General features: G+C 38.6%; 1 protein-coding gene across 10 annotated transcripts in view; it reads left to right on the forward strand.

The window, feature by feature from the left end:
- Positions 1 to 1,688: 1,688 nt before the first annotated feature.
- The window catches only part of LOC117331563 (serine/threonine-protein phosphatase 6 regulatory ankyrin repeat subunit B-like), a 35,985-nt gene continuing 23,844 nt past the window's right edge, over positions 1,689 to 13,829 (forward strand). For 3 of the 10 annotated variants that reach the window (XM_033890347.1, XM_033890344.1, XM_033890346.1), the window contains exons 1-4: positions 1,690 to 2,259; positions 8,003 to 8,089; positions 8,204 to 8,428; positions 12,757 to 12,885. In XM_033890347.1, coding sequence (XP_033746238.1) covers positions 2,188 to 2,259; positions 8,003 to 8,089; positions 8,204 to 8,428; positions 12,757 to 12,885 — 513 coding nt within the window. In that variant the 5' untranslated portion in view covers positions 1,690 to 2,187. Of the gene's footprint in view, positions 2,260 to 8,002; positions 8,090 to 8,203; positions 8,429 to 12,756; positions 12,886 to 13,829 lie in introns of all 10 variants that reach the window. The other 7 variants (XM_033890348.1, XM_033890349.1, XM_033890345.1 and 4 more) reach the window with 3 other exon arrangements.

Raw genomic sequence — 13,829 nt, forward strand, 5'->3', positions numbered from 1 at the left:
GAGATCTTATGTTTAAACAGAGGGAGTGGCTCCCAAGCTTGGGGCAGGAGGGGTTTGGGGCCAATAGGGGAAATAGAGGTAAATCAATTAAATTTCTACTAGTCCCGAACAACTGAATTTGTTTAATGAAATTTGGTCTGGAGCATTATTGACCAAATGAGATCTAATGTTGTATAAAGGAAAGAAGTGGAACTCATGGGGCAGGAGAAAAGGGGCACAATAGGGGATACTATAGGAAGAAAAAGAACTTTAAAATCCTTTTTCATGAACGACAGGTTTTGGTTCACCTGTATTTTGAACCATTCTTTGAAGAGGCAGTTCAAAAGTAGGAAAAGATTTGAAATCTATTTTAAAGATTTCAAGATTTTAATACTAGGCTGTCGTGTTTTAAACTTATCCATATGCCTTTCAAGATTTTAATATTAGGCGTTCATGTTTTTAGCTGCTAAATTCACCCTAGCATCTTCCAAACTTGGCACTTCAACTTCTCGGGGCCAACGACTTTAGTTTAAACCAAATATGATACAAAACACAATAAACAAAATACCACAACATAACGATTCACACAGCCCATGTTATGGTCGTGCATTACAGATTCGTCGTATAGACTTTACGACCCATCAAAGCCATATAGGCCACATATGGCCCTAACGGCCCGTCAAATTGAAATTCATGGGGTCGAACAGGTCAACGAGGTAGACTTAACGGTCCGTAAAATTGAAATTCATGAGGTCATACAGGTCCACGAAATAGTCCTTATGGTCCTTCAAGGTCATATAGGTCCACAAGGTAGTCCTTACGGCCCTTCAAGGTCATACAGATCCACGAAGACGACCTTCCGGCCAATCAAGGTTATACGAATCCACGAACTAATCTTAACCCATCAAGGTTATACGAATCCACGAACTAATCTTAACCCATCAAGGTCGTACAGTAGTCCTATAATATAACACTTCGAAGGTTCATATCGTGATTTTTACGTTTATTATCAGATATTTACATTTTTGTTATTTGTCAAACCTCGAAGGTCATAAGGTCATACAGGTTCATAAAATAGTCCCACTGGCCTATCAAACTCACACTGACACAAATGGTAGTTATAACACTTCATCAAAACCATGCAGGCCAACATGGCAGCAAGCATCTACCAACCATGAAGATTATATAAGAGGCGAGTGTTCTTGTTACAGATGATAATGTTAATTCTATCGAAAACAATATATCCTCATATGTAACTGCAATGATAGACCATCTTGAAAAACTCTGACAAAAATAACTCCATTTTGTATCGTGTACGTTCATTAATAACTAAATGAAATCTGAATACCTTTATAATAGGTGTATAATTAATCATTTACCTTCAACACGCTGTCATAAATCTCTGTACCGATGAATTTATTTGTATCAATATATATTTGAATACACGTTAAACTCCGAGAATACCTGTATAACTCAATCTAACAATTTAATGAATACCTGTACAACTCAATTTAACCATTTAATGAATACCTTACAGGTTTATCTTTCCCTTTATAGAATATCTGACAGGCGCACAGTCACGTTATTATAGTCGCCCTGTTCGGAGTTACCAAACAAATATTTAAAGTTACCTGTGTACCTACCTGTCAAACCTGACCTTTAACCTCAGTCGAATACGTATATGACATACCTTTAAAGTCTTATACGAAAGAAAAATGTTATATTTAGGGAGTTAATATTTCCCTTACATTAAGAAATGGTCTTTTAAAACGGATATTGTTTGTTTGGGCGTACGTAGGTATATACACATACCGCCGTCAAGTAACGGTGTGGTCGCTACCTGTTAATTACGGATACCTGTGTTTATGTGGAATATAACGCTGGGTCGATATCCCGGAAACAATGCATTTCTGACCGCAAGTTATTGTGTTAGGACGCTGAGGATCCGTCAGACACCGGATTCATTGGATATTGATAACGTGTTTGTTTCTAGAGGAAGTCGGTGAATGCGTAACAAGCGTGTGTACACGTGTGTTTTTAAAGAAAGTAGCAACTATTTGTTTTGTGCAGACATATAACGGCATGTATTATAAGTTAAGAGATATGGGTACTTAGATCAGAACGTCCGTCCTCGGACCAGAGACGTGGATGATACGTTTGTTTTGATTGGGACGGTATTGTGAAGATGTATCTTTGAGGAGCAACGAAATGTCGATGTTTGAGGATGAGGAGGAGCGCCTTGAGCCCCTCAGGGTGGAGGAGCACGAGTCCCCAGAACATGTAAGTTTTATACTCTTCAATTTTAAACAGCCTCATAGCGTACCCCCTCCCATCACGTAATACCGGCCTACGAAAACCGAGGATGTCCTCGTCATATCAACTTCGTGTAAACCAAAGTCCCCCCCCCCCCCAGCCCCCCCCCCTCCCCCTCTCCCCCACACATTCACCACCCTGTATCTCGAAATGAGATCGTGTTTCTTTGAGAGGTGAGGATATATAATTAATAGAAGTAACACTAGTTTGTGCCATCAAATACAGGAATACATAAAGAGTTGATAGCCTTACATGTATACGTTTAGATATGTGACAGGTATAGGGGTGTACATGTATGTAGGCTAATCTTGGCTCTAACAGCAATACAACAGGATTACCTATATTTAAATATGTGTCAAATCAAGACTGATAATTAAGTCATTGTTCACAACCCGACTGACCTGGCTACGTAAATGAACGTCTATTGCCAGTATACCTATATCAGAACTGTACGTGACCCTACGTGTATGCACCCCAGCTGATTTAAATGTAATAAATGTATCGAACATTCCGGGGATTTATTAGTGCCTATTCAACTCAAGTATAGGCCTATCCTCTTGTCGGTGGAGGATCACTCAGACAGTCCTGTTACAATGAGTCTGTTTCATATCTATTGCTTAGTTCTTTTTATCAGGAATCCTTCAATCATTGCCTATTTCTTTTTATCAGGAATACATATTGATATCAAGAATACTTTTTTGATTATAAACAAAGATTTTTACATCAGTTTTGTATGTACACGAATTATACATATATCTCTACAGGTGTACACGTAGTTCATGTCTATTTCTGTACCGCTACTGTATACAATGTACATGTGACTATTTCTGTACCGCTACTGTATACAATGTACATGTGACTATTTCTGTACCGCTACTGTATACAATGTACATGTGACTATTTCTGTACCGCTACTGTATACAATGTACATGTGACTATTTCTGTACCCCTACTATGTACAATGTACATGTGACTATTTCTGTACCCCTACTGTATACAATGTACATGTGTATTACTGTACCCCTACTGTATACAATGTACATGTGACTATTTCTGTACCCCTACTGTATACAATGTATATGTGACTATTTCTGTACCGCTACTGTATACAATGTATATGTGACTATTTCTGTACCCCTACTGTATACAATGTATATGTGACTATTTCTGTACCCATACTGTATACAATGTACATGTGACTATTTCTGTACCGCTACTGTATACAATGTACATGTGACTATTTCTGTACCGCTACTGTATACAATGTACATGTGACTATTTCTGTACCACTACTGTATACAATGTACATGTGACTATTTCTGTACCCCTACTGTATGCAATGTACATGTGACTATTTCTGTACCGCTACTGTATACAATGTACATGTGACTATTTCTGTACCGCTACTGTATACAATGTACATGTGACTATTTCTGTACCGCTACTGTATACAATGTATATGTGACTATTTCTGTACCCCTACTGTATACAATGTACATGTGACTATTTCTGTACCGCTACTGTATACAATGTACATGTGACTATTTCTGTACCCCTCATGTATACAATGTACATGTGACTATTTCTGTACCCCTACTGTATACAATGTACATGTGACTATTTCTGTACCGCTACTGTATACAATGTACATGTGACTATTTCTGTACCCCTACTGTATACATTGTACATGTGACTATTTCTATACCTCCTGTATACAATGTACATGTGACTATTTCTGTACCGCTACTGTATACAATGTATATGTGACTATTTCTGTACCCCTACTGTATACAATGTACATGTGACTATTTCTGTACCCCTACTGTATACAATGTACATGTAGTTAATGTATATTTCTGTACCCCTAATGTATACAATGTACATGTGACTATTTCTGTACCCATACTGTATACAATGTACATGTGACTATTTCTGTACCCCTACTGTATACAATGTACATGTGACTATTTCTGTACCGCTCCTGTATACAATGTACATGTGACTATTTCTGTACCCCTCATGTATACAATGTACATGTGACTATTTCTGTACCCCTACTGTATACCATGTACATGTGACTATTTCTGTACCGCTACTGTATACAATGTACATGTGACTATTTCTGTACCCATACTGTATACAATGTACATGTGACTATTTCTGTACCCCTACTGTATACAATGTACATGTGACTATTTCTGTACCGCTACTGTATACAATGTACATGTGACTATTTCTGTACCCATACTGTATACCATGTACATGTGACTATTTCTGTACCGCTACTGTATACAATGTACATGTGACTATTTCTGTACCGCTACTGTATACAATGTACATGTGACTATTTCTGTACCGCTACTGTATACAATGTACATGTGACTATTTCTGTACCGCTACTGTATACAATGTACATGTGACTATTTCTGTACCCATACTGTATACCATGTACATGTGACTATTTCTGCACCGCTACTGTATACAATGTACATGTGACTATTTCTGTACCGCTACTGTATACAATGTACATGTGACTATTTCTGTACCCATACTGTATACCATGTACATGTGACTATTTCTATACCTCCTGTATACAATGTACATGTGACTAATTCTGTACCCCTACTGTATACAATGTACATGTAGTTAATGTATATTTCTGTACCCCTAATGTATACAATGTACCTATGCACGTGACTAGTCAGGCATATTTGTACTTGTAAAGGGAGATTTATTAGACACACGGAGGCATTTGAATATTTCATTAGATTTAAAATTCCAGTTTTGAGTGCTCTACCTAAGGCTGTAGTCTCGAACAGAAATCTTAATCTTCACAACGCTAGTACAGGCTTTCTCAACTTGGGGATACTCCAACATAACCAATGACTTTCTTCAATAAATTGTTACGTATTTCATTATTTTGCCACCTGGAATTTTTAGATTGATTTCTGTATCTGGTCACGAACCCAGTCATACTTTGTGGAATTCTTATCAGACATAGCACGCTAAACCTATTCTCAGTCAAACTGTGTATGGTAAATAGGTATTGCACAGACACGCGCCATTCCCTTAATTCAGTGAATAATGCATTCAATTATTGTGTTCAGTCGTAAAATGCACACCGCAGTATGACACAATGGCCTTAGGTTGTCATAAGAAAGCTTGTGTTCTGTAATTAGTATATATATATGATACATGTACGACAAAGACTAGTCACCCTGTGTCTGATGTAAATACTAATTACCATCAATAGACATCAACAACCTTTCCAATTAAACCCACTTGTACCCACCAAAGTACACTTTGACATACGTTGATTTCTTGATGAATGACTAAATGTTATATACAAATATAGAGCACGATCTATCTGACCCATTGAACCCATGGCCCGGGGCAAGTGTCTCTATCATCAGTGGTACCAATCTCAGATCGATCGATAAATCGATTCTTGTAAGTCTAAAACGTTTATCATCAATGACGTAAGCTGTGGAAACAATATGGGTACACAGCTCTTTAAAGCCGACAGAATCTTAACTTACTACAACAGGAACCAGATATAATCCGTTATACTGTATAGTGTTATCGCCATCCAGGACGGTTAATTACCATTTAAACAACACAGGTTTTAAACATAACTTTGACAAACAGGTATTTCGTTGATATTAGAAATCATCGCCATTCTCAAACAATAATATTTAATAAACATTTTAATTCTGAAAATATCATTGATATCTCCCACACTGGTAGAACTAGTCCAAGTATATGTGGCCCGGAGGTAAAGGTACGGTTTCCCAAGACTGACAACCTAAGTGTTATGGTCGTATCCAGTAAACACACTTTTCCACCACTTAAAATGACGGATCGAGTATCAGCACATGTGCTCGGATTCCACTTTCGTAAAACCTAAAACTTTAAACAATGCCATATATAAAACGTGTTTGTCTATATGCAGTCAGATCTATATTAAACAGGGACTTGGGAAAGAATTTACGACCCACGGTCCATATATATATATTAAGTCCCTGTGCTACATTAGCAACTGCCCTGAAAACATGACGGAGAAAGACGACAACGTTTGATGCTGTGAGATAATATTACAACATAATATCATAGAATGATAAGCCGTCGTATTTGAGTCAGGATCACCCGCATATCCCCCGAAATAAAGCGTCCTGTTGATTAAAATGAACATCTTCCCCAATAACCTCCAGGGATAAAGTGTTCTAGTAGAATCGTGGCTACCCACATACACCGGAAATGTACTGTCCTATTACAGTCTGGAGTACCCTCATTTACTGTCGTTATTAACCTATTTACGAGAGGAAGAAATCCCGTCCACGTCCTAAAATTCACCATCCTATTAGAGTCAATAGCGACGGACTACTTCTCTTTGGAACGATTTCCCATTCCATTAGACTACTAGAAGTCACGGATTGATGACCGTGTTATCGGGGATGCTGTGTTACCTGCTCCAATTTCATTGCAAAATAATAAACTATAAGCTCAGCTATAAAACTAATTTAACATTTACTAATCATAGAGTTGTTATCATGGTACCACATCCATTGTATTATTGAGTTAGTTAGTTATTTTCTCTAGCTGTTTGGTCCTGATGTTGGATTCTTGATCATTCATCTTACTGTACATTCTTCTCAGCCTATGTGTTCTTTTGACATATTGGATCTTAATGATTCATGCTCTGTCTCATGTTACTTGTCCTCAAGCTCTTCTGTTAGGCTTGGGAGCCTCTCTGAGCCATCTGGTCTCATTGGTGAAAGGGTTCAAATACGACTGAACAGTGCTCTCAAAATATATCAAACAAATACTGCAGTACTCTCGAAATATACCAACAAATACTGCAGTACTCTCGAAATATACCAACAAATACTGCAGTACTCACAAAATATACCAACAAATACTGCAAGTTAGTTATGTCTTTCGGCGTGCATATTGACCTGCTAGCTGAAGATGCTTTAAACAAGATCCTCTATAAAGACTATGATGGAATATTAACATATATAGATTGCTATATCCTACAATTGAATGCACTCCTATTATTCATGGTATACCTCAAAAGACCACCAGACTTCTGACATGCCTGATTTAATTATCCATAAAACATGAGGGAGTTGATAACTCCAGAATGAAGAAGGCCTCGGGTTCTCTTATTTTGCCAAGACACACCAGATTCCTTAAATACATAGAGTGGTGGGGCTTGTTTACGATTGTTATGAGAAGTTATGCTAAAGATGCTTGCAGATGATGTGTTTGATGATTTTGCCAAGTTTGCAGGGATGCAAAATGACAATATCTTAAATACCGGGGATGGTGTGTACATTTCGCCGGTGGTAGGATTGGGAACCGGTGTCCCATGACTAGATCACCGTCTGTTTCTGGGTTGGTGTGTTGATATCATGTTAGAATTAGACCGATAGGTAGATTGTCCTTTAAAGCTTTATCTTCCTACCTGTTACACCTTTTGTTATAGTTAAAGATGTTCGTATCGTATCCCATCTGTTTTCGTGTTTGTCCATTCGCAACTTAGGTGACGCTAATATGTCATTGAACAGGATCACTTATTCAACTCGAAATGGTGGCTAGTATTTAATATTGCTTAATAGATATCTCTTTTCATCCACTTTTAATTTTTGGCGTTTCTACCATTTATTTACAATATTTCTTGACTAAATGTTGTTTTTGTTTCATGTAGAAGAAGTTTTACGACTGCATACTCCAGGGCACTGTCGAGGAAATAAAGGAATGGAACAAGGATAATATGTACAACGTTAGCTTCAAGGTAAAACTTTCCCTCTGCTAATATGATCTATTTATCTTAGGATTTTAAAACTTTCTAGAGGTGGAGTATGTTCTTATCATGCGATGTGTTATAATTATTACCTTTCCTCGTCAGAATGGTTTGTCGCCGATACACGTAGCGGCGATGAGTGGTCGTGACGACGAGATGGAGGATATCATAACTATACTACTGAAGGGTGGTGCTGACGTAAACGCCAAGACCGCATCTGACCATAACACCGTCCTTCACCTTCTCATCAAACACAACCACATCAGTGTGGCATTCCCTGGAGTAGTGGCAGCACTGGAATACTATCCCGACGTCCATTGGCGGAACAGGGTAGGTATCTATAACACGTACAGGGTAGGTATCTATATCACGTACAGGGTAGGTATCTATAACACGTACAGGGTAGGTATCTATAACACGTACAGGGTAGGTATCTATAACACGTACACTGATGTAATAGGGTAGGTATCTATATCACGTACAGGGTAGGTATCTATAACACGTACAGGGTAGGTATCTATAACACGTACATGGTAGGTATCTATAACATGTACAGGGTAGGTATCTATATCACGTACAGGGTAGGTATTTATAACACGTACAGGCTAGGTATCTATATCACGTACAGGGTAGGTATCTATATCACGTACAGGGTAGGTATCTATAACACGTACAGGGTAGGTATCTATAACACGTACAGGGTAGGTATCTATATCACGTACAGGGTAGGTATCTATATCACGTACAGGGTAGGTATCTATACCACGTACAGGGTAGGTATCTATACCACGTACAGGGTAGGTATCTATACCACGTACAGGGTAGGTATCTATAACACGTACACTGATGTAACAGGGTAGGTATCTATAACACGTACAGGGTAGGTATCTATAACACATACAGGGTAGGTATCTATATCACGTACAGGGTAGGTATCTATAACACGTACAGGGTAGGTATCTATAACACGTACAGGGTAGGTATCTATATCACGTACACTGATGTAACAGGGTAGGTATCTATAACACGTACAGGGTAGGTATCTATAACACATACAGGGTAGGTATCTATATCACGTACAGGGTAGGTATCTATAACACGTACAGGGTAGGTATCTATAACACGTACAGGGTAGGTATCTATAACACGTACAGGGTAGGTATCTATATCACGTACAGGGTAGGTATCTATATCACGTACAGGGTAGGTATCTATATCACGTACAGGGTAGGTATCTATATCACGTACACTGATGTAACAGGGTAGGTATCTATAACACGTACAGGGTAGGTATCTATAACACGTACAGGGTAGGTATCTATATCACGTACAGGGTAGGTATCTATAACACGTACAGGGTAGGTATCTATATCACGTACAGGGTAGGTATCTATAACACGTACAGGGTAGGTATCTATAACACGTACAGGGTAGGTATATATATCACGTACAGGGTAGGTATCTATAACACGTACAGGGTAGGTATCTATAAAACGTACAGGGTAGGTATCTATAACACGTACAGGGTAGGTATCTATAACATGTACAGGGTAGGTATATATATCACGTACAGGGTAGGTATCTATAACACGTACAGGGTAGGTATCTATAACACGTACAGGGTAGGTATCTATATCACGTACAGGGTAGGTATCTATAACACGTACAGGCTAGGTATCTATATCACGTACAGGGTAGGTATCTATAACACGTACAGGGTAGGTATCTATAAAACGTACAGGCTAGGTATCTATATCACGTACAGGGTAGGTATCTATAACACGTACAGGGTAGGTATCTATAACACGTACAGGCTAGGCATCTATAACACGTACAGGGTAGGTATCTATACCACGTACAGGGTAGGTATCTATATCACGTACAGGGTAGGTATCTATATCACGTACAGGGTAGGTATCTATAACACGTACAGGGTAGGTATCTATAAAACGTACAGGCTAGGTATCTATATCACGTACAGGGTAGGTATCTATAACACGTACAGGGTAGGTATCTATATCACGTACAGGGTAGGTATCTATATCACGTACAGGGTAGGTATCTATATCACGTACAGGATAGGTATCTATAACACGTACAGGGTAGGTATCTATATCACGTACAGGGTAGGTATCTATATCACGTACAGGGTAGGTATCTATAACACGTACAGGGTAGGTATCTATATCACGTACAGGGTAGGTATCTATGTCACGTACAGGGTAGGTATCTATACCACGTACAGGGTAGGTATCTATATCACGTACAGGGTAGGTATCTATACCACGTACAGGGTAGGTATCTATATCACGTACAGGGTAGGTATCTATAACACGTACAGGGTAGGTATCTATACCACGTACAGGGTAGGTATCTATATCACGTACAGGGTAGGTATCTATATTACGTATAGGGTAGGTATCTATAACACGTACAGGGTAGGTATCTATAACACGTACAGGGTAGGTATCTATAACACGTACAGGGTAGGTATCTATATTACGTATAGGGTAGGTATCTATATCACGTACAGGGTAGGTATCTATATTACGTATAGGGTAGGTATCTATATCACGTACACTGATGTAACAGGGTAGGTATCTATAACACGTACACTGATGTAATAGGGTAGGTATCTATAACACGTACACTGATGTAATAGGGTAGGTATCTATAACACGTACAGGGTAGGTATCTATACCACGTACAGGGTAGGTATCTATAACACGTACACTGATGTAACAGGGTAGGTATCTATAACACGTACAGGGTAGGTATCTATAACACATACAGGGTAGGTATCTATATCACGTACAGGGTAGGTATCTATAACACGTACAGGGTAGGTATCTATAACACGTACAGGGTAGGTATCTATATCACGTACACTGATGTAACAGGGTAGGTATCTATAACACGTACAGGGTAGGTATCTATAACACGTACAGGGTAGGTATCTATAACACGTACACTGATGTAATAGGGTAGGTATCTATAACACGTACAGGGTAGGTATCTATAACACGTACAGGGTAGGTATCTATAACACGTACACTGATGTAACAGGTTAGGTATCTATAACACGTACAGGGTAGGTATCTATAACACGTACACTGATGTAATAGGGTAGGTATCTATAACACGTACAGGGTAGGTATCTATAACACGTACATGGTAGGTATCTATAACACGTACACTGATGTAATAGGGTAGGTATCTATAACACGTACAGGGTAGGTATCTATAACACGTACAGGGTAGGTATCTATAACACGTACACTGATGTAATAGGGTAGGTATCTATAACACGTACAGGGTAGGTATCTATATCACGTACACTGATGTAACAGGGTAGGTATCTATAACACGTACAGGGTAGGTATCTATAACACGTACAGGGTAGGTATCTATAACACGTACAGGGTAGGTATCTATATCACGTACAGGGTAGGTATCTATATCACGTACAGGGTAGGTATCTATAACACGTACAGGGTAGGTATCTATAACACGTACAGGGTAGGTATCTATAACACGTACAGGGTAGGTATCTATAACACGTACAGGGTAGGTATCTATATCACGTACAGGGTAGGTATCTATATCACGTACAGGGTAGGTATCTATATCACGTACAGGGTAGGTATCTATATCACGTACACTGATGTAACAGGGTAGGTATCTATAACACGTACAGGGTAGGTATCTATAACACGTACAGGGTAGGTATCTATAACACGTACACTGATGTAATAGGGTAGGTATCTATAACACGTACAGGGTAGGTATCTATATCACGTACAGGGTAGGTATCTATAACACGTACAGGGTAGGTATCTATATCACGTACAGGGTAGGTATCTATAACACGTACAGGGTAGGTATCTATAACACGTACAGGGTAGGTATCTATATCACGTACAGGGTAGGTATCTATAACACGTACAGGGTAGGTATCTATAACACGTACAGGGTAGGTATCTATAACACGTACAGGGTAGGTATATATAACACGTACATGGTAGGTATCTATAACATGTACAGGGTAGGTATCTATAACATGTACAGGGTAGGTATCTATAACACGTACAGGGTAGGTATCTATAACATGTACAGGGTAGGTATCTATAACACGTACAGGGTAGGTATCTATATCACGTACAGGGTAGGTATCTATAAAACGTACAGGCTAGGTATCTATATCACGTACAGGGTAGGTATCTATAACACGTACAGGGTAGGTATCTATATCACGTACAGGGTAGGTATCTATATCACGTACAGGGTAGGTATCTATATCACGTACAGGGTAGGTATCTATAACACGTACAGGGTAGGTATCTATAACACGTACAGGGTAGGTATCTATATTACGTATAGGGTAGGTATCTATATCACGTACAGGGTAGGTATCTATATTACGTATAGGGTAGGTATCTATATCACGTACACTGATGTAACAGGGTAGACATCTATAACACGTACATGTACATATGAAATTAGAAGAGATTAAACATTATAACGTCGCAGTACCAGCATTGTTCACCAATGATTTCCAAACAACCTAAAATCCACAAAACAGATGTGATGAAATGATAATGATAAAGATATCAAAGTTTGTTCATAAAACTTTTTTTTCTACATATTTCCATTGACAGCACTTACGTACTGCGTATGATATAGCTGTAGCCAGAGAGTATTTCGACATTGCAACGTGTGTTGACGGGACCATGATGCCAGCGGACGCACGTGCACTGTACGGGAAGTCCGTAGGAATCATCTACGGTGTAAGTACACTGGACAGAGATGACCCAGATATTAGGGGTAGCAATGTATAGTAAGTAGTAATGAGGTACCATGTTCTACTGGAGTGTAGACTCACAGATTTTTTGAACGTGACAGCGATATGAATTGAGACTAATCATTCCGGAACGTCGGAGAATTAAATTAGTGTACAGTAGATGATCATTGATCCCATCAGTTCATTTCTATTGAATGAATTGTCATTTTGATTGCTTGCTTGCGGGATTATGAGGAAACAGTTGTAGAAAGCTGCCAACTTAAAGCTAGCCTACTTATTGGAGCAGCTAGTGGTAGATGCAGAGTTTTCGGATTAATGACAGTAAATTTAATAAGGCTTGAGTATAGTACATCTGACCAATTCTCAGTAGAACAGACAATTACATGATTTAGGACTTAATCATTAATATGGTGGACGCAGGCAAAATTTGCCTCCATATTCAGTATCTTAGTTAAGGGAAAATAATATTATAGGCGATTGTTATGTAGTCTAACTAGGTCGACTGAAATAATAACGCTGATTTAAAACATTCAATGGACGTAAGTAACTACAAACAAACGATGGAGTTAGCTAGGAAGTGATGAGTTAATGTTTTGAAACAACGTTCAAATATCTTGGTGTGTGCCGAGAGAAAATAAGGTACAGTTGTGGAAATTGAGACCTTAGGTCATTTAGACTTTCAATACAACTACTTACAACAAAAACGTAGGGGAGACTGATCGTTAAGGCCCAGAGCCTAGTTTTATAAACATTCCTTATTTCTTTCAAAACGAAAGCATTACCCAATACATAAAGGATATTGAATGGTTTCCCGTTGAATATAACATATATCTCACTCGTATGACAGAATAAATCTCTGTCATACAGGTGAAATTTATGTTACATTCAACGGAAACCATTCAATTTTCTTTTAATTGCATTTTTAAGCTG

The sequence above is a fragment of the Pecten maximus genome, chromosome 7, assembly GCF_902652985.1.
Source record: "Pecten maximus chromosome 7, xPecMax1.1, whole genome shotgun sequence".
NCBI classification, from domain to species: Eukaryota; Metazoa; Mollusca; class Bivalvia; order Pectinida; family Pectinidae; genus Pecten; species Pecten maximus.